This window comes from Panulirus ornatus, chromosome 31, assembly GCF_036320965.1.
Source record: "Panulirus ornatus isolate Po-2019 chromosome 31, ASM3632096v1, whole genome shotgun sequence".
Taxonomy (NCBI): Eukaryota; Metazoa; Arthropoda; class Malacostraca; order Decapoda; family Palinuridae; genus Panulirus; species Panulirus ornatus.
This window is the reverse complement of record NC_092254.1, coordinates 1,721,846-1,747,500: the sequence shown is the minus strand read 5'-3', so window position 1 is coordinate 1,747,500 and position 25,655 is coordinate 1,721,846. Positions and strand designations below refer to the sequence as shown.

General features: G+C 40.0%; 1 protein-coding gene across 4 annotated transcripts in view; it reads left to right on the top strand.

Annotated features, from left to right (window-relative positions):
* Window positions 1–25,655, top strand: part of LOC139758667 (uncharacterized) — a 72,935-nt gene that overhangs the window by 32,776 nt on the left and 14,504 nt on the right. For 3 of the 4 annotated variants that reach the window (XM_071680248.1, XM_071680247.1, XM_071680249.1), the window contains 11 exons: window positions 2,009–2,311; window positions 2,671–2,869; window positions 3,917–4,038; window positions 18,289–18,697; window positions 19,153–19,270; window positions 19,563–19,751; window positions 20,358–20,570; window positions 21,632–21,838; window positions 22,154–22,302; window positions 23,009–23,180; window positions 25,429–25,563. In XM_071680248.1, coding sequence (XP_071536349.1) covers window positions 2,009–2,311; window positions 2,671–2,869; window positions 3,917–4,038; window positions 18,289–18,697; window positions 19,153–19,270; window positions 19,563–19,751; window positions 20,358–20,570; window positions 21,632–21,838; window positions 22,154–22,302; window positions 23,009–23,180; window positions 25,429–25,563 — 2,216 coding nt within the window. The remainder of the gene's footprint in view (window positions 1–2,008; window positions 2,312–2,670; window positions 2,870–3,916; window positions 4,039–18,288; window positions 18,698–19,152; window positions 19,271–19,562; window positions 19,752–20,357; window positions 20,571–21,631; window positions 21,839–22,153; window positions 22,303–23,008; window positions 23,181–25,428; window positions 25,564–25,655) is intronic. The other variant, XM_071680250.1, reaches the window with a different exon arrangement.

Here is a 25,655-nt window from a genome sequence, read left to right as displayed (position 1 = left end):
GGTTCGGTTAGTTCTGTGACACACACACACACACACACACACACACCCACTAAACCAAACCTCACCCACCCCTTGACATAATAAACATTAATAAACTTTCATAAACGCAATAACGCTGCTCTCAGACCGTTATTTATGTCTTCTCGCCACTGTAATTTATATAGCCCTTGTGATATGCGAGCAAGTTACACTCCACATACACTACTGCTGGACTAGCGTATGTCAACTTCATCGCTCCTTCACACGTAGTAGTGGGTTGAGGAATTTTTTATTGGAGGGTTTGTGGAGTAAAGTCCACACAGTGGGTTAATACCAACGCCCAGCCAATACCTCCTCCCTTCTGGAGTCGCTCCTCCCCCCCTTTCCTTCCCCCTCCCTCCCTACTCCAGCAGAAGACATCCTTCATCTTTGGGAAAGTCGTAGACTTTAATTTTCTTCGTTGTGCTTCGTATTTATATATCGCTTGCTGGTCTGGGATCTAATGACAGGGGCGTGGAGAGCTTGCCGAGTGGGTATCGCGGTGGTGTTTGTTGGAGTGGGATCGTGGTGGTGTTTGTGGAGTGGGATCGTGGTGGTGTTTGTGGAGTGGACTCGTGGAGGTATTTTTGTGGAGTAGGATCGTGGTAGTATTTGTGGAGTGGGATCGTGGTGGTGTTTGTGGAGTGGGATCGTGTTGGTGTTTGTGGTGTGGGATCGTGGTAGTATTTGTGGAGTTGGATCGTGGTAGTATTTGTGGAGAGGGATCGTGGTGGAGTTTGTGGAACTGTAGAAGTATCCGCTTTGTGGTAAGGTAAGAGCTGACCATGATGGCTGACCGCTCAAACTGGCGGCAGATGCTGAAGATGAACCGAGTTTACTCAAGAATTTTATTGAATTAGGTTAAGATAATCGACTAACAGAGATTTCGGACATACTGATGAAAGTCACGTATCTCTCCGGAAGGTTAATGTTATAATGATATACCATTATTATCGGTGAGGGTCATATTGTATATGATATTTAAAGGTATATTGTAGATATTGTAGATATGGCAAGCCGCGGTGTAAATTTGGCAACTGGGCGATGCTCTCGACTTTAAAACAATTCAATTTCAAAATTCTACCGTGACATTATTTTATATATTTCAGGCCTGCACCAACACTGTACTGGTATATATAAAACTAAAAAAAATGGATGTAGTCTCTCACAGTAAGGCAGAAACAGTAAATATAGATTATATAGGTAAATATGTTTTACAAGTGGTGTTCAGCTTCATATATATATATATATATATATATATATATATATATATATATATATATATATATATATATATATATATATAGAGAGAGAGAGAGAGAGAGAGAGAGAGAGAGAGAGAGAGATAAATGGATAGGCTTCTTTCTGTCGTGTTTTTCGCAGGACGAATTTTAGATATAATGAAGGTAAAATAAAACTCGTTTTAGGACGAAATATAATACATTCCTCTGTGTAGTAGTAGTTAACGTGGCGTAATACCTTCCTGAGGTAATTGATGCATAGTAATCCCTTTCCTAAGTCACTGATGTACCGTAAACCTTATCCAGTGGTCAACCAATCCCTCTCTGAAGTAATTGATATGCAGATATCCCTTCCAGAAGTAATTAGTGTACAGTAATCCATTCCCAAAGTAATTGATACTGAGTAATCCCTTTCCCGAGGTAATTAGTGTACAGTAATCCCGTCTAGAAGCAATTAATAGGCCGTAATCCCTTTTCCGAAGCACCCTGTATACAGCAATCCCTCTATGAATTAATTTACAGTAATCCTTCCTGATGCAACTGCACCATGATGGAGAACCGAACATATTTCTACTCACTATTGTTATGTGTTTAGTTTTCATGGCTTTTTTTTTTTGTAAGACATTAGTTTTAAGAGTTTCCCTTCTTTATCGTATTATAAAAGAATTATGAACTGATACCTTTTGCCTATGATAATTTTATGTATTGATATAAAAATGACTTCTAATTTGTATATATTTTTTTTCAAGTCATAAAAATGTCGAGAGCCAACATGTCGACCACGTCCTCCGAACACTCGAATGCGACCTCGACTTCGGCGCGGATCAAGCGCGCTCCCTCCTCCGCCAGTAGCAACGGCAGCAGCAACAAGGGCGTCCCGGGCAGGAAACAGCAGCTGCAGCAGCAGGGGAGGAAGTCCTGCTGCCCAGAGTACCATTTGAACAGCGTGTGGTCCATCTGGTATTGCATGGTCACATTGGGATTCACCGGGTACCTGGTGTTCGCCGGGGTAAAGCGTTTTCTGCTTTACGCTTCCTTACCCTGGCCTGAAGGTGGGTGCTGGGTTGAAATTGTTTCCTGTCTATAATTTACAGTTGTGTATATAGGTAGACATATATATATATATATATATATATATATATATATATATATATAGAGAGAGAGAGAGAGAGAGAGAGAGAGAGAGAGAGAGAGAGAGAGAGAGAACTATTGTAAAAATTTATTCAAAAACACTTTATGTAAACTTGTGAATGTAGGTTGTAGAACTGCCTCAGACATGAGAACTGTTGTAGACAAGTGCACACACATATACATCAACACTCCCTCATTAATTACCTCCTCTTTACGTTTTGTCTATTATTTGTGTTTTGCCCTTATACCTACCCCACGTTCTCTTTCTTCCTCCTTATAGGGGAAGACCCGCCTTACGTTGAGCTGAACGCGTACGTGGGGTTGGTGGGAGCCTCCGTGGTCGTTGTGCCGTTCTTCCTGGTGACTTCCGTGCTGAAAGTGGGCAACCTGGCCAACGACGGCTTCAAGCTGGGGGCTTCCCTCTCCACGTGCAGCAGGGACCCACCTCCCGTCCTCCCAGACGCCAGGGGCCTCGTCAGGTTAGTCAGTCTGTCTTGCCCGCCAGAGACGTTGGTGATAGGTTCATATATATTTCAAAGTCCCATTATATTAATTTAGGATTTACTTTCACGTTGCCTGTGTCCTGTTGGCTACTATTAAATCCGTTATCTGATACCATTTCTTTTTTACCGATTAGTTCGTCTCATGTGACCCATTAATATGTCTCCTCTTCGTCTAGTAGTAATCTTATTAGGAATGTTAAGTCTGAGATAACCCATAAGCTCACTTTACATGTCTCCTGTAACTCATCTCCCATCACACGTCCCATTTAATCCATCAGTTCTCTACGAGTCCCTCTTGACTGTCTCTCAGGCACATTAACTCATCGTAAGTCCCATTAATCCATATGGAGAGGTCCTATCAGGTCATGACATGGCCCATTAACCTCCATTAGTATCCAAAGGAGCAACGTATGGTGAGGTTATGTTATCATCCTTTACGACTTGATGTTTCTCGGGAAATTGAGATGATCGTGTAATTCGGACGTGTGAATTACTGAAATAATCTTGTTATTAAGTTAACATTAAATGAGTTAATGTGATGAAACATTATAACAAACTTGGAATACAAGTTAATGTGAGTATTTAATGATTCATCATTACAAGCTCAAAATTTTTCTGGTTTTGTTTACATGTTCATAAAGCGGATGATGTTAGCGTAGCCAATGTAGCAGATAATGCTAACATAACAGATGATGGTAATGTAGCGGGTGGTGCAAGCGTTACAGCTGCCGTTAATGTAGCGGAGTTTGTTAGCTTAGCTTATAATGTTAGAGGGATGTGTTTGCCATAGCGTCATCTGCTATATTAGCATGTTCCACTACGTTAGCTCCATATGCTCGTTTAGCATCGCCCGCTGCACTGGGGTAGTCCCCAGTAAGTTTAGCCTTAAATGCTACATTAGCATCGTCTGCCAAGTCAGCGTTTATGACTTATGGTGAGGTCGTCTGTGATGACATGTTGCCTTGAAGTGCTCGCTTTGGGTGTGTGCGTGATGAGGAGGTCGTCTTTCCTTCCCTCCTCCAGGATCCTGTGGCTGCATGGTGTTCCCACGGCGCCCTTCCTGCACCTGGTGGCCGCCTTCTGCCTCCTCATACCCAGGACTGTGATGGATGCCACGCTTATCACCGCTGGCTTCCTTCCAAGAGGTGAGTAAACAGGTCATGATGATGTATTCTTAAGCGCCACGACAGTACGAACGACCCTTGGACGTTACAGGTACGATCTCAGGGCACGACCTCTTACACTTTAAGCTGAGCCTCAAAGTGTCAGATTTAAAGGCAGGCCATTATGATAACCCAGTGGTCGTACCGACGTGCTCAAGGGTCGTACCGTCGTCGTGTTTGAAACCAGTGTATATTAATGTATATGAGACTTCAGTACGTTGAATCCATAGAAACATGTATAGAATATGCATTGAACCTTTTAGTAAAGTTTATTGGGAAAAAAAAATTCAAAAGAAATTGATGTCATTAACGACCTAGTGACCTCCCGTGGGCTGTTGACCTCAGGGTGCGTAATTATTACCCTACCAGCCTTGAACTTGGCCTCGGTGATTACAGATGAACCACCCTCTTGTCTTCACCGGAAGCCAGGCTTCCTGTCGAGCCACCCCAGAGATTCCCCCCAGATATAATTATAGACCCATCAGAACGACATGTTCTGATCTAGTTTATTTTATCTTAACTACAGTCATTTGCTGAATCTTCCTATCGACAGTTATTTGTTGATGATTTTTAACGCCGTTTATTTAACATATTTAACAGCAGAGTGGTTTAGATTTCAGCTCTCTAGGGTTAGATCACGGGAGGCGGGGGATGTTGCTATTCTCACACTTGCCATAAAACCTCATATTATCCTCTGGAGGCCTTCGATTCCCACCGTCTTCATGTCTTTACCCACACACGTACCGCCTCATTCACACAGCGGAAGCTGGATTTACTGCGTAGCGTCCGTGTGTGTGTGTGTACGTACAGGTGCGTACATGGCGTCCATGTTACTCTATCCGCAAGAAGACTCGTGGTGTTAACATTCCACTTCAGTGTTGCAAAAAGTAAAATGCAACGGGATTCGACGTGGCGTACCGCATGTTGGTTTGCTGTCGTCACCCTCCTTCGATTTTTGTTTATGTTAGAAGATATTTCTCTGCAAAATGGTAGATACAGTAATGTAAAGAGGAGGAGGAAAGAAGTAACAAATGATTTTTTGGGGTAAAGGTAAAAAGTTCAGAGCTTGAAGCAGCTTGTTTGTGATGGCGTTTTGTCTGGGTAATGTGTGTGTATATATATATATATATATATATATATATATATATATATATATATATATATATATATATAGGCTGAGCCGTGTCCAATGTGGTTAGTTTATCCCGTGTATATTATTGCAGGAAAGCATTGTTATTAGACCTCCAAACTCCATTTGGTGCAAGGGTCTCTTCACCACACAAATTATATGATTGTGTACCAATATATTCATATCATGCTCACTCATAAAGTTTATTCACTCGTCAGAAATTTATGTTAGATTACGCAAAGAAATGTGAACGGTTTCTAAAATGAAGTGCACACTAGAATTATACGATATAGACGCACTATACCGAAATATTCTCCTTAACGCTGAGTCGGACTATTAACACGAGAAAGTAAACAATTTAATTATTAACCTCGTTTTTAGCAACAGTTATCGTGATTATTTACTGTCATTTTACATCTGACCTTTGCTCAACATGACCCCATGACCTTCCGGTACAATGTCTTCGTGTTTTTGAATGTGGCTTCTTTGTCTTCGTCATATATAGATACCCATGGTTGTTGTTATTATTTATACTATCATTATTATTATTATTATTATTATTATTATTTATTATTATTATGTAAGTTTTGAAAGGTAGTTAACTGGTGCCAGACCTGCCACAGAGACTGTGTGAGGCCACGACCAGTAATATCCTTTGGTTGTGATAACATCTTTTCCCTTTAGTCTTCTGCTCCTTTGTGCTCTCTCTCTCTCTCTCTCTCTCTCTCTCTCTCTCTCTCTCTCTCTCTCTCTGGTACTACGAGGCCCACACAGACACTCCCCTTGGTACGCCTTCCGCTTGTTTCGTTTTGATTAACTAATCGCGAGACTCATTCACGTGAATCATGGCTTTCTCTCTCTTAAACAGTTTTCCTTCCGGCCTCCAATTTTCTCTCCTACCCCCTCCCTCCTCTACATCTTGACCCCACCTCTCTCTCTCTCTCTCTCTCTCTCTCTCTCTCTCTCTCTCTCTCTCTCTCTGTATCTAACTATCTATCTATATATCTGTCTATCTCTATCTATCTATTTATATATCTATCTTTCGCACACACATACACACATCTTGGTAGCCACTTCTGCTCTCTCACTCACGTCTTTACAATCTCAGATGTGTGTCTGCACTACAGTTCTTCGCCCTTTCTGTCTCCCCCGCTACATTTTGACATCCCTCCCCAGTCTTTCTCCCTACACCATCTTCATAACACCCACTGTTTACATCTTGACAGCTCCCTCTGTCTCCCCACTACATTCTGAAAGCTACTTTTCTCTCCCCAGTGCGTCTTTAAAGCGCCCCCCCCCCCCCTCTCCCAAACAACTACAGATTAAAACTCCTTTGTCTCCCCACTGCACCTTGACATCCTCCCCCCACCACGTGTCTCCCAGCAACATATTGACAGCCTTTTCCCTTCTATATTTTGATAGCTCCGTTTCCTCAGTACATTTAGACAGCCTGGTACATCGTGCCAACTCCCTCTGGCTCCCCCCACCATCTTGAGACCCGCACCCCCTTCCTCCTCCCTCTATCCTCCCCTCCCCCCAGTACATTCTACAATCGACTGAATGAATATAACAACTTCAAATTACTCCTTCCTCGTTACCAGTCCGGCGGCGGGCAACCCTCTCCTCCCGCTCAGCACAATGTAACCACCAGACGCCGCGCCGCGAGTTGGCAACAATGCGACGCCCAAACAAGATCCGAGAGCTATAGAAAACGGGGTAAAACTTCTTTTGCAATTCGGTCATACAAATGAAAGCTTCCGTAGTATGGTCATAGAAAACGGGGTGAATCTTTTTCATTTGGTCTTCGCCAAAGAGCCGGTAACAAGTCCAAGTTCTGTTCTGTTAAGAGGAAAAAAAAAAAAAATGACCTAATTAGATTAAGTTCGCTTTCTCTCCCTCCCCCTCCTCCCCCCCTCCCCTTAAAAAGAGAAAGTTTTTAAAGGTCTTTGTGAAGTTGTAAAGGGAGATCCTTGAAGGAGCCTCCGAGTAAGGATTATTCGCCCCCCCCCCCCCCTTAAAAGAGTACGTGTTAAGGGAGTATAGACCGTACGGAAACCGGACATTCTTGCCATTCCTTGGATCAAGGTGGGCTAAGCATGTCACAGCCGGGTGGGTGGGGTGGTGAGGGTGGGTGTTGTAACGAGAGGACATCTGGGGTTTGTATAGACGACTGGGTTTCTTTCATGACTCGCTGATTTATATTCACTACACCTCCAAAGGCCAGTCTCAACCCCTCGTGGAGGACGAGATTATGGGATCTGAATGTCTATAAGGCGCTGCTTGGAGGGCGCCGAACCTTTCTCTAATGTGTGTGTGTGTGTGTGTGTGTGAGAGAGAGAGAGAGAGAGAGAGAGAGAGAGAGAGAGAGAGAGAGACTGTGCGTAGATGTTTCTGTGAATGACTTTTTGTGTAATAATATAATAATAATAATAATAATATTAGTTATATGATAATAATGATAATTATAATGATCATTATTATTATTATTATTGTTGTTGTTGTTGTTGACTAAGAACAACAAGACCAGCCACCACGACCGTCATGACCCCGACAGTAATAAATATTAATAAACTTGACCCCTGGAGACCCGCATCGTCTAACTAACCCCTTTACAGTAAGAACCATTTGATTTATGCAGTATTTTAACCCCCCCTCTCACGTATATCTTTCTTCGGTTGCGGTCACAGTACTTGTAAATCTGTAAGCGCCTGGATGTAGAAGATTTGTGTGTTTTATTGCGTTAGATTATAAAACAAATGAGGTTTATTTAGAAAATATAATCATGGGTCATATCGCTCACAGCTGGTTCGAGTTGGTAGCACTGGACCGTGGTCGAGCTAATAGCTATAGCTATGCTTTGAGTTGGTAGCACTGGATGGCTTTTGAAATATGCTGATGTAACAGATTTTGCATCTTAGATAAGTTGCTTAGGCAGGGAGGACTTAAGTGTAGCTTAATGTAGAGGTTTATATATATTTTTTTTTCTCGCACCAATCAGCTGCCATCTTACTGTGACGTGTACGTAGCAGTAGAGAAGTAATCAGATATGTTTTATTGGAACGTATAACATTCTTGCGAGGCGAAGGTGTAGAATATATATATATATATATATATATATATATATATATATATATATATATATATATAAAAGTGCGAGATTTGTTAGGCTTTTTTTTCAACGGCTTTTTCTCATGAAATATTTCACGTGTTTGGAATTATTGTAAAGAACTTTTAGTGTGTACGTGTCTTTATGTGTGTGTGTGTGTGTGTGTGTGTGTGTGTCTGAATGTGTGTGTGTGTTTGTGTCTGAATGTGTGTGTGTGTGTGTGTGTGTTTGTGTCTGAATGTGTGTGTTTGTGTCTGAATGTGTGTGTGTGTGTGTGTGTGTGTGTGTGTGTGTGTGTTTATGTTATTCGTACACACATACCACCATTGCAGTGGGTCACTTAACGTCATTCGACCTTTTATCATTCGTAAACATGCTGCCAACAGCTGCCTCTTCTCCGACGCCCGTCTAAGCTTCTTCAACCCGACCCCCAGCTAACTTTAGCTCTCTGTGGTCAGGCAAGCTCGCCAACACTTCCACACTCACTTCCTCCAGTCAGCTAAAGTCATTTCCCATTGAAGGGGGAGGGGGTGTTAGGGCCATACGACACCCCCCAGCATGCTTTACCCTATTAGGCAACGACCATCCGTGCCAGACGAGGTATTACGGGGGATGACCGTGCTATAACAGCTCTTCCGGACCTGATGTCATTCTGAAGCACTTCTTTTCCATCCCTTTCCCTTTACTCTTACCTCCCCATTCCCTTAACCCACTCCCCCGCTACTTAATCCCCTTTCCCCCATCCCCGTGTATTAAGGAAAAACTTCTGTTATGGGTAAAATCTTCGAAAATTCCCTTCCCCTTGGGACATTATATCAGGAATATTATTCTGTCATATGGCGGTGGTCATTATGGTCGGGTTGACGATGACAGTCTTGAGGATCATGACCATTAGTGACACTAATGATTATTATGATGGTGATAATGCTAAACTCTTAATTACAACAGGCGTCAAAAATCACGTATTTTTAGCTGGAAATGAGAAAGTTTCTTTAACCGTCTTGTTAAAACGAAACTCCAGACATAAGGGTCGTATCGTCGCACTGAAGGACCAAAACCCTCGTGCTCAAGGGTTATACTCACGTGCTCAAGGGTTAGTGTGCGCCATATTAGTCAGCCAAGAAAGGGTCTTGTTCAAGGGGGGCGCGCTCCCGCCTCCCTGACGCGGGCGCTGCTCACTTGTTCCCCGCCGCTGCTGGGAGGGAGTCCAGTAGCCTTAACGGCCCTCAAGTGGTGTTTATATTCGCGAGCGGCGGCTCGAGACCCACTTGAGAGTGCTTGATGATGCTAACTTGAAACTGGGATCTTATAAACATATTTGTATGCCTCACTGTATATTTTACACTTAGAAGACTAGAAGTCATCAGGCGATGTGTATTATATATACAAATAATGCAGTATGAATTGCATGCTTGTCATGTTGATTTATATCGGTGTATATAAAACCGGTTTATGTAGATGGGTGTATCTGGAGGATCCTGTTTGTTGATATTTTACATAAACAAAGCGTATGTATTCACTCAGGTTCCATGGCGTATTGTACGGCTCGTGGGAATGTCCGTATACGCGGGACATACGAGGTTTGGAAGTTATGCAAATGCATTTAAAGTTGACCATTCGTTCTCTGTTCAAGCTGGTGTAGAGGAAGGCTTTGGTAGACGTTAATATCTTGAGCAGGCTGTCACAACCCCTAAGCTGAACAGTACGACCCTTAAGCACAACAGTATTATTATCCTTAAGCTGAACGGCATATATGACCCTTGGGCTCGAAGGTGTGACCCTGAGAGATGATGGCCAGGCCTTTGACCCGACCCTGAGGTCAAAGGTCAGGTTATTGCATCCAAGTGTTGTACCGTCGTGCTTAAAGATCGTACTGTTGCGCTCAAGAAGCTAAAGTAGAATCAGTATCTCGATAAAAACAAATATACCTCAAAACAAAAAAGGAACTTGTTTAGATTAGATTAGTTTTAGAAAGGCAGTGTGGCGGTGATGGCTAGAGGTTGCCAGTTAATAAGCCAACGGCTGAACCCGTGTTTATCCAAGCACAGGCGCCGGGACATCCATCCCATTAACTACATTTTGTTATCAACATAATGTTTTCCATCACGAATATTTTAAATTTCAAATCTCCTTTTACCTATATGAAAAGTTTGATGTTATGTTTTGATACATAGTACTCCGGTCATTTCTGATGATTTGTTAAGGGTGAGTTCTGTCGTTATATATATATATATATATATATATATATATATATATATATATATATATATATATATATATATATATTATACACACACACACACACACACACACACACACACACAAGTGACAGCTGGTGCACTGTATTGAAGTTTAAAGCGGTGTTATAATCATGAAATTTAAAAAAAAAACTGATGAAACCGTGTTTACTGGTAGTTTGTATTTTCTGACGTCATTCTTTACAACACGACATATTGACGTGTATGATATAAATAAAGCCATTAAAGCCCCCGCAGAAAATGCCGAGGTACTCGGACAAGGAATGTCTGTGGCTTGCAGACAGAAAATAGAATCGGGTTTCATTGTGGTATAAGCTTGTCTATAATTCATTTAATTCTATAATTCATTTAATGATCGACGCTGGACGTTGTAGCGAATGTTTTACACGGCACCAAGTTGGTAAGAATAAATGAATAGCGTCACTAGGATATTCTAGTGGAGCCTAGGAAAACTTTAGCTAAATTGATGTAAGTCGATCAAACCTAGTGTAGCCAGAACTCAAAACAATAGCCATTTCGTTAATATTTTTTTTTTTTTTCCGTTGGGAATTCCCACTCTTATCTATGTCGAGGAACAGAACTGGTGCCAAATTGGCTACACTTCATTGGACGTGAAAATGAAACCATCCATATACGAAGAAAAAATGTATTCCTGTTAATTTGGCAAAGAATAATTTGTATTGATTCATGTGTGCGTAGCATGAATATCAAGTGTGACTACCTCCATCAACACTTGACATGAAGAACAGTTGAACCCTCCCTTTCATGTACTTTATGCCGTCTGCTCACGCTAACCCGCCATTTACCTGTTAGAAGATATTCCCCCTTCCATCATTCTCCATCGGAATGGAAATATGAATATTCTACAACCCTCCTACACGCTGCCGTTTGTTGTTTCCCCCTTTATCTCTCACAGAAGTGAATGGAGCTACTTTAAATAAAGTCAATGGTTTTCCGGCCGTGGGTGAGGCGGGAGACGTGTTCCCCCCAGCAGAGCCGCCTCCCGCCTCCCATCGGAGGAGGAGACGTGTGCCAGCGGCTGACTCACCCACTGCCGCCCGCCCATCGTCCACAACAGAAAACGGATAAACCCCCCTCCGTTTCTTCGCGAATTTTTTCCTCCCCCCCCCCCCCCCTTTCTCTTATCTCCTTTATTGATCTTGGTGTAACGGGCCCATAAAAGGAAATGAATATATATACATATAGCAATGCTCGGCCTCATATTAGTTTATTCTGTTGTGCTAAAAGCGAAATCTGATACTTTGCCAGAGTTTAGAGTATAGTGTTTCTACCTAAAGGGAGGGATAAACGACTTCGCGCAAATACGCGCAGTAGGCCCATCCGTAGCTGCTTATTGCTACCCAACCCCCACCCTTTACACACATGAAACACTGTCTCCCCACCGGGAGGAGCGCTGTTCCCCCACCCCCCTGTACAAGGAGCCATTTGTCTCCTGCACCCAGGGGCGTATCTAGGGGAAATAGCGCCTATGGCAAGCACTGAAGTAGCGCCCCTTGCCTGATTAATAATGTGCATACAGTGGATGTGTATAGAAATATATAGTGTAATTATAAACTGTTAAGAGTTAGGCCAAACTTAATTTATATAAACTCTTTAAAGATATAAAGTTATGTTCTGCTCCTTTGCATCGTATTTACTGGGTATGTATCGGTAACTGATAGCATGATGATATATTTTCCATGATTATTTCAAGTATAAAAGTTTGAATATCTTATCTTTCAGTTTTGAAACAAAAAGTTTTTTGAACTTAAAAATACCCTGAACTATTACTTCAATTTTTGGTATTTTTCTCAGAAAAAATAGATTTCCTTTAAAAACTCATTATGAGAAGTATTTTTCATGCTGAATACAAATCTGGTGTTGAATTAACGTTTAGTCCTCTTAATGACACTTACTTAAGCTGTGAAATGAAGTCAACTTTAAAATATTTCTGCTCCTTTGCATCGTATTTAATGAATATGTATCGGTAAATGAGAGCATTGTAATATTTTTTTCCATGATTATTTCAAGTATAGAAGTATCTCAATATCGTCTTTCAATTTTGAAGGAAAAAGTATGTTGAGCTAAGAAATACCCTTAACTTGCACCCTGTGTCACCCATCACTTGGTGTGAAGTTCTCCCAACTCCCCTCTCAGTACGAGGTGGAATACATACGTATTTGATTGGCTCCCTAGTCGCGACCAGTACCACTTCTTCCCCCCCCCCTCACTCGTCCCCTCAACAGTCGACCCTGACGAAGGAATGTCCGGGGTTCAATACAGTTATTGATCTCTGGGCCAGCCTCGCGGTACCACACAAGTCCGCAACAGTCACTAGGTCGCTCATTTGACTCTTGGCTCGGGGTTCAAAAGAGAAATTTTGTGTTTGATTTTCATCTGAGACTCGGATATGTATATGTACAACACCCATGTTTGCTTTTATTTGTACAACACCCCATGTTTGCTTTTATTTATTCGCAAGAGAGAAAGTGATGTCCTCTTGAGTCTTTTTTTGTAAAGATAAGAACTTCTTTGTTTATCTTTCTTATGATATGTTAGTGGATCTCGAAATTAAGGAAACTTTCCTTATTTAATATTCTTATTGAAAATTAGTCATTGTTGCTTTTTTTTCGTAGTTACCCGCGCGCATCATGTGCCAGTTTCTTCCTTTATCATTTCACTTGGTTGTTTACAGTATTCTTTACCACATATTCTAAAGTGTTCTGAGCTGGCAGAGCGCCATCTACAGGACCCAGTCGGTAGACCAGTGGACAGCCCCGCGCAAGGGCGCTGTAAGAACCTGTGTCTGGACCGGACAGAAGAAATAACGGAATAAACGAATAAAGAATAGAATGATGTTGGTCGTGGTTCCAACGTAGTGTTTCGATTACCATGCTTAACCTCACATAGGTCTTGAATGATCTGCTCTGCTGCCACCTGCTGTTTCATTTTTTTTTTAAACTGACAGAGTCTGTGAACTTGAGGTATATAAACATTCCCTTAACCCCTTGAGCGCGACGGTTCGACCCTTGAGCACGACGCTACGACCCTTGAGTTCGATGGTAGGACCCTGAGGCACGCTAACCTGGTTCCTTGACCTAAACTGACCCTTCGTAGTTTGGTCATAGGTCACGCCGATACACCCAAGGCTGAGACCGTCGTGCTCAAGGGTCGTACCGTCGTGCTCAAGGGTCGTACCGTCATGCTCAAGGGTCGTACCGTCGTGCCTAAGGATCGTACCGTCATGCTCAAGGGTCGCACCGTCGTGCTCAAGAGGTGAAGTCAGTGAAAGGTATTGTGTATCGCTTGTTGTATTATGTATCGCTTGTCTTCACTCTGTGTAACCCAATAGTAGCTTGGCGTGTGACCAGCCTCCAGGCTACAGTACTCCTCCCGCGGATGAATACCGCCCAAGCCTCTTAGGTAATGTTAGCGCCCTCCCTCGACCGCTTCAGAAAACAAATTTCTATAATACGTCTTCTTTTTTAGCCGCATTTCAAACCCCATTTTTCAGAAAGGGGCCACGTATACACGGTTTTGCTCTCATCTTCGCACATTTCTCCCCATTGTGTCCTTTATCGATCTTCTTTCTTCCACATTTCCTGCTCCCCTCCCCCTTGTCCCCCCCTCTCCCGGCATATTTTAAGCCAGGCACGTCCCCGTCACCGACCGTATACAACGGGAACATAGAGGTGATCTTAAAACCCAAGATATGTTTGGAGGTTGTGTCCTTTTGCCCTGTAAGTTTTCCATGAGGCATATTGTTCACTGGTGATTCATGATCACCTAAATCGCCTTTGCCACTCCTATTTTGTTTATATATATATATATATATATATATATATATATATATATATATATATATATATATATATTGATAGATAGATAGATATATTATCCCTGGGGATAGGGGAGAAAGAATACTTCCCACATATTCCCTGCGTGTCGTAGAAGGCGACTAAAAGGGAAGGGAGCGGGGGGCTGGAAATCCTCCCCTCTCGTTTTTTTTTTTTTTTTTCCAAAAGAAGGAACAGAGAAGGGGGCCAGGTGAGGGTATTCCCTCAAGGGCCCAGTCCTCTGTTCTTAACGCTACCTCGCTATCGCGGGAAATGGCGAATAGTATGAATATATATATATATATATATATATATATATATATATATATATATATATATATATATATATATAAGAAAGGGATTTTGGCAATATTTCATCCCCAAGAGATTGATAAAAGAAGATTAGATCGTATTTTTGACAGACACAGTGGATGGGACCCCACGAGAGTAGACCCCCTTCCCGTACAGATCTCATAGGTAAATAGTAATATGTACACAGCTACACATTAACCCGCCGTCTAGGTTAGGCAAGAGCATGGTAGCTGTATGGTTTAGCCATGCGATCATTCCATCGGCACATTATAACCTGACGCACGGCTCTCGTCTGTTCCCTAATTTATCTAATGGAACTTCCCAATTTTTTTTATTCGGCCGTCACGATATGGGTTTGGAGAACATCCCGCACTTGCAGACCCCACTTTGTCAGCGAGGGCTATAGAGGAAGACCAATTAGATATTCAAATATTAGAAATAAGAGATATCTTGCCTAACATTACGATATATGATGCTATACGTACCTCAGGTTCTCATCATATGTACGGTTTTAATCTTATCATTAACACTGAAATGGCCTGACTTAAGTCTTTGAATGGTATATTTCTTCTCAGAAGCTTTGATATCTCATAATTAAGTTTGAGTGATATGGCGGGCCAGATCATGGCGGCCAAACAGCGTCCAAGATGTAACATTTTTCATATAACAAAGATTAAAAAAAATCACTCCCATAGCTATCAATCTGTGAATAATATACACAAAAAAGGAGCTGAATATTTGGTACTAGCCGTTCTGAAAATCCAATTTAAGGTAGAGTGATTCATTGAGCGGTCCAATATTAACCCAAATCCAATAATGAATACGATGGATTGGAAGCCGAAGATGGCGGCCAGGGATTCGGATCCGGACCCCGTGGGGTAAGGGTGGGTGGGGAGAGGCCTCTGTCAGTGGGAGTTGAGGGGAATTGATGGGGGGTGAGGGAAGGGGGGAGGTTGTTGGCACCACGCTGTCTCGTCCCCTCGGGTTGAAGGGGTCGACATCTGGGCCTTATACATTTTTCATCCTTTTTTTTTTTCTCTCCATCCTATGTGTTGCACTTAAACGTAAGCTGGAAGTTACTTAAAAGGGGGGAAAAGTTATCTATTGTTTAAATAGGAGGGGTCAGGGTTGTTCCTGATGTTCACAGTAGGGAATATAAACATTCGACATCTTTTGGATGTTGGTGCCGATAGGTTAAGGGTTGTAAGTTAAGACATAAGCTGAATTTGAGGCAAGGAGGTTATATTTGTAAATCTCTAGTGCAAAAATATGGAGTACATTCGTTTTCTTAAGCGAGAAATTACCTCTTCTTGTTACATTATGTTACAGTGGCAATATGGCTCCCAGGGGAGGCGTGTGACAGGGCCTGTTATCTTAATGTTTCTTATCCCAGCCGGTCCTCGCCCAGACCCTCCACAGCTGACACAGCTATAATTTAACTGTGAAGCTTCCTCCTCACAGGAGACGGCCAATGTTAATAAGTTTTATGGATGGCGGCGAGAGCTGGCTGGAAAGTTCCCCCGTACGGAATAAAAGATTGTAACTCAGGTTATTTATTTCAAGAGTTGGACCGAAACTAATCTAATCTGTTAGTCTTAAATTGGTTAGTAGTTATTTTCATGTGATGATAAATAAGTTCGTTACCCATCATGAAATTAAATTGTTTTGGGTTACGCAAGAAATGCGAAGTTGAACGGAAGAAATGCGAAGCGTTTTGAGAGGCTACGAGACATTACCGTAGATTTATGTAGCAAGAATTCTCTCTCTTCTACTCTTATGTACGTCCCACTTGTTCCTTCCTCCTCCTCTTCTGCTTCCTCCAACACCGACTGTTTCGTATTAACTTCAGAATCTCTCGACTGGGACAATTTCACCCCCCTTGAGTCGGGTATAGCGACGGAAGTTGCTGAAAATGAAACTTGTATTTTTTTCTTTGTGGTTTTTCAGTTTCTGTAACACCGGACGGAGTCTGGGCTTCTAATGTCCGTGTTTCCTTTTTTTTTTTATGAAAGTTATTTGTGAAATATGTATACAAAGTTGGAGACTTTTACTGAGCTGTTATCTGGTGCTGGTGAACCGTGAGAAAGATATGAGATACGAGTAACTTTCTCTCTAAAGCAGCCTCGTCGTATGTACCCGTAGGTACGTATATCTCTTTGTTAGAGAGAGAGAGAGAGAGAGAGAGAGAGAGAGAGAGAGAGAGAGAGAGAGAGAGTGCCGCAGCGGGTGTAGCTCGATCAATGAGTCAGCAGCTACTGTATGTAGTGTAAGGTACTCCCAACCAACTTGGCCGCCACCATTAAGCCAGCCGGAGGATCCTCCGCGAAATTAGAGATGAGAATCAAACGAGCCTCATATCTCACGGTTATTATAACACTCATTTTGATAGTATATGTTGGTAATTTACTTTTGTATTACTCTTTTAATAGTACATGTTAGTAATTTACTTTTGTATTTCTCTATGTTCTAAATTAACCGTACGAATTCACTTGATTTTAATTTAATTTATTCTAGCCTGCAGTTTTAGGTATAAACTTGTATATTTATATTTCTATAACACTTTCCTTTCACTTTCCTTATTTCTGAAATGTCCCGTCCTTTGGAATAATACTGGAGATTAATTAGCCCAGTAATTGAGGTTAAACAAGCATTAGGCAATGGGTGGGCCAATCATATGTAATCACGTGATAATTAGGGTAATTTAGCCTTGAATGCCGTAATCAACAGCTCTTTGAGTTCCTACAAGCTGAGAGACCTTGAAGGAATTAAGCCTAGTTGAGACACCATTGTTCTGGAGTGAATTACAAATTTAACAACTTGGTTCCTCTTTCATGTGCACAAATGAATGCAAAAAGATGTATTAGACATGGTTAACGAAGGAATAAGGAAACAGTAAGTTCCAACAAAGTCTCTCTCTCTCTCTCTCTCTCTCTCTCTCTCTCTCTCTCTCTCTCTCTCTCTCTCTCTCTCTCTCTCTCTACGCACACACGTTGAAGGTTAATTCTGTTACACTCGAATGCTGGAATGTTTACTTAAATCAGGCTTAAAGCAGAAAACTTAATTGTATTTTCCCAGCGTTTGAATTTTTCAGTCTTTTTGTATTTTCAAAATGGTTGAACAGTTTCTAGTGCTGGTAAAGTTCAGCAAAGGACTGGTAGTTTTTAGTGTTCCTTTCTAGCAGTAATGAGCGTACCTTTCATGCGCTAGAAACAAGTACAATGATAGAAATTTAAATAATACATACTGTGTGTTTTATTTTGTAGGACTCTAAAGGTTAATTTTATCAACTTTTGACTACATTTAGGGTAAACCAAAATGTTGATAAGACTGCCTATAGTATTTTCAGACTCCTATTTGACTTAAACATAACATATATCTCTAAAATCTTTAATGCTCATTAGTTCTGGACATTGCTTGGTTTCAAATATTACAGATTTTCAGTTGTGTCTTCAGCTCCAAGCCTCTCATAGTATTAGCAATATTGATAGTGCAGCAGCTCAAAGAAATATGCATTAATTTACAGTTTAGACTAGTTCAAATTTCAGCAAGCCATTTTCTTGATGATTATCTAATACAGTTATTTACTTACAGATGAGATCTGGCATACAGACCTGGACTTCCTTGTGCCTCACAATGATCGACTTATGGTGCTTGGCATCAACTCTACCACTAACCCTGCCTTCCTTGAAACTCTTGAACCAGAACTTCCTCCCTCAACTCTCAACCCTGAAACCATCACAGTTGCCCCCTTACACAGCTCTCATAGCCATCATTCCTCAAAGTTGACTCCAACAGTTTATGTGAAAGTGGAAGAATCCTCAGTCAGAGTAAAGAAAGACTCCACTAAGGCTCAGGTTGTTGAGAGAAGAGGATTTCTGAACACAAAATCAACACCTGATAGAAAACCATCATATGCAAGATTGCCAGAAGATGGAAAGTGGAGTCCATTGTCCCCAGAATTACTGAACTACTCAATTGCCCTACTGGTATTTGCAATTAGGTAATATTAATGCTCTGTTTTGTTTGGATGGCTTTTTCCTAAATTGTTTTTGAAAATTTAGTGACAAAATAGGGGTGCCATGACGACTTAAAAAGTATCAGTGGTACTGTATCTGGATACACTGCAGTGTGATATTAGGATTTTTTTTCTTTTGAGTATTTGTAATGGAAAAAAACTGGTTATTATTACATGTGCCTTTAAAAATATGTAAATTCTTTTCATGGAAAGGGTACTTCACCTATATCATATGTTAGGTGGAAGTATGTATCCAGGCTCAGAGTTGTTACTCACCTACATTCATTTTAATCAGGTTTCCCATGAGATTTAAATTTAGCATTATTTTTCCATGAGACCATTTATCCTTTTCTGCCTCCGCTGGTTTCCTTGCTTACATAGTGACATTTTACTCTCGAGTAACTTTAAATCTTTGATTTGACATGCCTCCAATGTTCCAGGTACCCATCTGTGTTCTGGCACACCAACAAGAGCTTTGGCCTTCTCTTCTCCCTTCAGTTAATAGTGAATGGCATTCACATTATCCTGACCATTACTGCCTTCACCATACTGTACAAGGTTGGTTGTTCGTCAGTTATGTTAACTGCAAAAATGTAAAGACTCTCAAATAGTGTGTGACTAAAAGACAGACAAATTGTTATAGTAATTTTCTTCATTGTTTTAGTAGGTTTATTTACCTATGAGTAAAGTAATTTGCACTAAATAGAGAATGTTTTCTTTAATGAATTTATTCATCTAAAAGTAAACAACCAGAATACAGATATGAATAATTAGGAAAGAGTCCTGTTTCAGAATTGTACGGTCTCCCTCTGTTGACATATTTTTCACATGACATTTTTGTACTTTACAGCTTCATGTTTGTGGAAGTTCAAGAGAGCTACATGGTGGAGAAGATTTCCTGTTAAACTTGCCATCAACAATTGGATTGCTTGTTATAGCTGTAATGGTGGTTACTGTATCATCATCAGCTATATACTTTTATGGTTACCAAAAGTTTACCAACTTTGTCGTTAAAAGCCGTCAGCGTTATCATATTACAGTAAGTCTTTCTTGCATTGTTCTAAATGTATATCATTTGACAATGTCAGTATTCACATATTAGTATTTTTATGTTAATTATTCAGTTTGTCACAATTTTTACTATTGTGAAGTTTAGTTTATAATACAATGACAAATGTCACAATTTTTTTCTATTGTGAAGTTTAGTTTATAATACAATGACAAAGTTTACATACTGAAATGGAAATTGCACAGCTTAGAAAATGTTGATCGAGTAGGTCATCTTAGTTTCTGAATGCCTTGCACAGACAGTGACACGATCTTTTATTGAAAACACTGTATGAGAGTTGCCCTTTGCCAGTGGCCTGTTAAGGGTAAGGCATTTAAAAGTGGCACTAATGTTCACCAGTTATGGAGACTCTTTTGCCTTGACCAACCCTTTTGTGGGAGTTCCTGAGGGGAACAGGCATCAGAGATATAGATAAATAGAATTAAAACCATTTGACAACTAACCAAAATTCATTAGAATTGCATGTTATTATTGAAACAGATACCACAACAAAAAGAGTAGTCATTGCTTTTTTATAATGTTGAAATATATTTCTGTTCCTTTGTTAATGATGGTAATCCAGTTCATAATTTTCAGTATGAAAATGAACCTGGCTTGGTACGACCCTATACACCACACTGTGCAGCCCTAATTGTGTTAGTGGCTTTGGGACTATCCCATGGACCACTGCTCTGGGATTTGTCTCTAGTTTACCGGGGTTCTTTAGATGCTGTTGTTCTGGCTGCTGTCATTGGTACTATTGTTCACCTGTTCCTGTGGATTGTCCTCTGGCTGCTGCTGACTGTCAAAGTAAGTGTCATGAGTACCTCAGTGAATTATGTGTACTTTATCATTTTGTCTGTCTTATAGAAGATCTGATATCAACCCAGTTTCCTAGGTTGTCACTGCATTTTAGAAAAACTGATAGGTTATTCTAAATTGGGAGAAACCAATGAATCATATGGAAATCTCCATTTGCAACTTAAGATTTTACTAGGTTAATGCCAGAAATTCCTTCATGTACTCATTATTACTCCGTTAATACCAGAAATTCCTTCCTGTACTTTTTTCACTTTTCTGGTTATTTGTACCAAAGTCAATTATTTGAAATCCTTTAGATAATTAGGTAATTTTTTGTAAATATAACACCGTGCCTTAACATCTTCACTAAATGTATAGTGATGTTGAAGTACATACCAACAACAAAGGATTGATTATGTGGGCAGTGGAAGAAACGTAGCATAAACATACATTTAAGGACATTTTAATTCTTTTCTACAAATTTCATGTAGATCATTTACAAAAGGCTTAGTCATGAGTAGTGATGGCAAGTTGTGTTATAGTAAATCTTTATGGAGATGTTACAGTCAGTAGGAACATGAGACAGAAGCCTCTGCAAACACTGCACTAGAGTTGCCCTTTGCCAGTGGCTTCCTAGTACTGAAGGCTAAGAAGTGGCACTGGAGTTTAGTTATATTGACTCTATCGCTATAGCCACCCCTTTGAGGAAATTCCACTTGTGATCAGGCATCACAGATCCACAGATAGAGAGATAGTTTTAATAGTACTACAAGCATGCAATAAATATAGTAACTGAAAGTAGGTTAGAGTTTAAAGGTAAAATTGAGATGTATACTGAATTAAGGCTACATGTGAAGAAGTCTTAAATAAAATCTTATCAGATTATATCATGTAAAGAAATATTTCAAAATATTGAGGTAAGGTACTATAGATATATCACATGAATATTCATTCATATTTACTTCAGATCAGAAATTCTAATCTTTGATTTTTTCTCGTTACTGACTTTATATTATTTTCACACCTGAATGATATGCTAATAGTGAAATACATTTTTCCTTAAAAAAAAGTCTACTTGGACATTCAAGCTGCGTGTGACAGTAGCTCGTGCATGTGTATCATCAGCTCGCTCGATCAAACTGGTGAATGATGTTGAATTGGCATCAGGGGACTCTCAGAGTCAGGCCCACACTCCGCTGTTGGTAGTGGGGTCTGGAAAAGCATATGCCATCAATGATTCCACACCAAAGAAGACCATCATGAGTGTTGTACAGAAGGTACAGTAATGGTTTATAATATCCAATAAGAACAACTCGGTGTCATATAGAAGGGATACTAACAGATATTTAGATATTTGCTTAAGTGTATTTTGTGTTAAGATGTAAAATCATAGCTAAATGATCATTCTTTTTCAAGAATTTCATTTCCTCTCTTAAGGTTGTTTTGAATCTTAAGGTAATTTATTGAAAAATAAGAGTATAGTATCACAGAATGCATTTATTATTAGTTACAAATTATTGACTTCATTCATGATGGACTAGAAATCTTTCATTTCATTATTACAGAAAAAATTAGTCATAATTGCTTTACAGACACATCAAGAGAAACGTGCTCGAGGTGAAGAGGAGGAGATCTACTGGTTAAGACCAAGTAAGCCAATATGTGCTCACAGTCAAAGCAAGCCTATGTCACCAAGGACCAAAGTGACATTTGATGAGGGTGGCATCCTAACTTCTCCTCGGTATGTATAAGCAAATAGCATCTTGTATCAAGTTATTAAGAAAAGTGATAATTTTTTTCATACATTAATTCTGCTGTAGCTGTGATAATAATAATACTGTGGTACACAACACTTTGAATTCTGCATATTATAAATATAATAAACAAGTTCTGATATGTTGAAAATTTGGTATTAATAAATGCTTAGCTAAGAATCATTTATCAGCCTTACACAAAGATCATTATACAAGTGGCTGTGTCTTAGTTCAGGGTCTGAATAACATTCTGGTACCCCGTGTAATCACAAGTATAACTCTGCTTACACTATCAAATTTTTTGAGTTTTATTCTGATCTTATGTGAGCCTTGGATGCTGTACAGGAGCTTCATATAGCAGTTTTGTCCTGGTGTTTCATTAATGAAATGAAACCAGTTTCCCTCTTGTGAACATTAAATATGACCTGTTTACCTCTATGAATAATGAGCATTACTTGAACTGCCTTATTAAATTATCTTGTTATTATTAGGGTATAATGCATTAGTGAGCTGATTTATGATAGATACCTCTAATGGCTTTACATGATCAACAATTAATTAGTAGTAAAATAAGTGTTTGTATAATAACTGATGAGATTATTTCATTTAACTTTTCTAAATTCATTCCCCATAATTAAAACACTTTGACGATTCATCAACACAATAGAATATTCTATCAATATCTTTTTGCAGGAAAGGAAAAGTTGTAAAGTCTTCAGACATTGAAGAACCTACATACCGCCGAGTCACAACACTCTCAGACTCTGAAGATGAGGCGGGAGATTATGCCCTGCTGCGGGAGGCCCCAGATGTGAATCACAAACCACAAAAGGGTGAAGACCCACGCTATGTTGATAGGCAACAGGTTGGTCACGTGATTTGTATTTACATTTAGACTTGGTAAAATTAGTGTGTCATCATACAAAGAATGCTCTTGAACAGTCCAGATAACTTCTATCAGTCCATCTATCTATATATAATGCCATTACTTTTATCCCCATTTACACGATGTACATGCACCCTTTATGGGCATAAATTTTGTAGAGCTAGGATTTCCAAATCTGGCTCAGCAGGCTGGCTACAGAAGGTATATTTCGGACAAATCATCACAATAATATCTTAGAATATACATTTTTATGATACATAATTGCCTTTCCTCTTTTGAAAGGTACAGCAGTGATAGGAACAAGTGAACATTTGCTTCATTTGTACAAAGCCAGTCTTTAGTTGTGTATTATGTAATAAAACGAAGGCCTACTTTTCAAAGACAAGCCCCACAGGCTACTCCATAGTGTACCTTATCTGTATCATTTCCCTAGTTTGGCCGTTGACACATCACTCCTACCCCTATACACCATGGACCGTCACAGGGCTAGACTGGCATAGGTTCGAATCCTTGTGTAACAATTGCCTACACTCAACCAAGTTGTTTATCCTTCCCTTGTGGCAGGCAATAAATGGGTATCTGGCTTGGGCTGATGTATGTGTGTTTGTGCAGACATACATAGGAGTAAAAACATGATACATTTGTACATGATTAAGAGACAGGGAAATGCAAATGTTAAACTTTCTCCATATAGATACTAAATTTTTTCATCCCAGTGTACATCTTTTGTCTTTTTGAATGTTCTGGCCTCAGTACCCTACAGCCTTCCTTCCTTCCATCCTCTTTGTCTACCCCTCTCCCTTACTCCCTCCACACCTATCCTCTTGGTCTTTCTTTGCTCATCCTCTCTATACATCTGAACCATTGCAGCACACCCAGGTTGGCCCTTTCAAGCTCCACTTACTACCTCACCCTTCTCTGATTCTGTCATTCCTTTACATGGTCAACCTATATCATCTTCAGCCATGTAATTTCTAAAACATCTACCCCTTTTCATTTCTTTTGTCTTTAAGGCCCACGACACATCTATATAACATTGCTGTGGTGACTTCAGACATATGTATCTTTGCCCTTACAGACAGATGCCTCATAATGCACCTAGTGCCATATCTCTCTCACCATGTGACCCAGTGGGTCCAACTGGTGATAAGTCCACTTAAAAATCTCTTAAAGTGCTCTGCATCCACCTCATTTAAATTTACACTCTTACCATCCTCTCACACCAAACTATTGCACCTTATTACATTACCTTTGAGTATATCTCCTCACAACTTTCTCCTGTTTCACACCCCAAATTTCTTTTGCAAATTTCTGATGTTCCTCTTCGGAGTCTGTCACACCGACCATCCTATTTACCACCATCCCATCTGTGAACAGGTTAAACAGCAGATTCATCTTCAAAAGATCCACTTATCCTCCTCCCCTCCTACTCTTACACCCCATCATTGCATTCATTATCATTTATTTCATGTAATCATAACACAAGGTGTCCTGGTCATTTCCATACAAGTATTTCTTATACTTCCATCATAAAAACTTGTAATATAATAGGAAGCCTTTTATATATATATCAGGGAGATTCAGGACTTGATATAAAACTTTCTATATATACCAGAGAGATTCAGAACTTCATATAAAACATTCTTATAAAGTTTATCATAAACCTTTTCTGAATCCATATATACTGCAAACATTTTTCCAATACCTCCCCACGTGCAGTAATCTAGTATGTACATCCTCTTTCTTTTCTAAATCCACACTGTACTGAAATAAGCACACTAGTTGATCCAGGCTATATTTTTGGTAGCAGACTTACATACTTCACACACAGATATGACTCATTGAAGGTGTTGCTTTGTTCCCTGCCTGAAATGGTTTCACTGATTTTTTTTTTTCAATACAATTAGTGACAACCTCTTTATGTCCCTTGTCTGGTATGCTGTGTCACCCAACAATATCCCATGTCAAGCGTGTTAAGAAGTATGTTCCTTATAAATTCTTAAAATGTACAAGTAAAATTAGTTAAAATATCACATCTCTCTGAAAATTCATTTGCTTTGGATTCTCCCAGATTCTTGCATGTCATTAGACCATGGAAGAGTGACTCAGTCCAACTATCCCATGTCATCTATGCTAAAAAATGCAGTCCTTTTAAATTCTTAAAATATTCAAGTAGAATTAGATACATCACTTTCCTATAGTAGTAATATACTGCATTCCCTCCCAGATTCTTGCATATCGACGAGCCATGGAAGAACGTTTGTCAGCCCAACCAACCACTGCCAGCTCTGTACCAGATTATGAAGAGGCTGACCATCTTCACATGCGTAGCCCCCAAACCATACATCACTTAGATGCACAAGTAATTTCATTGGCAATATACCATTTGACCTTCTTCCAAAATATTTGTCACTGGACTTTTTTTTATCACTGTCTTCTAAAAGATTGGTAGAC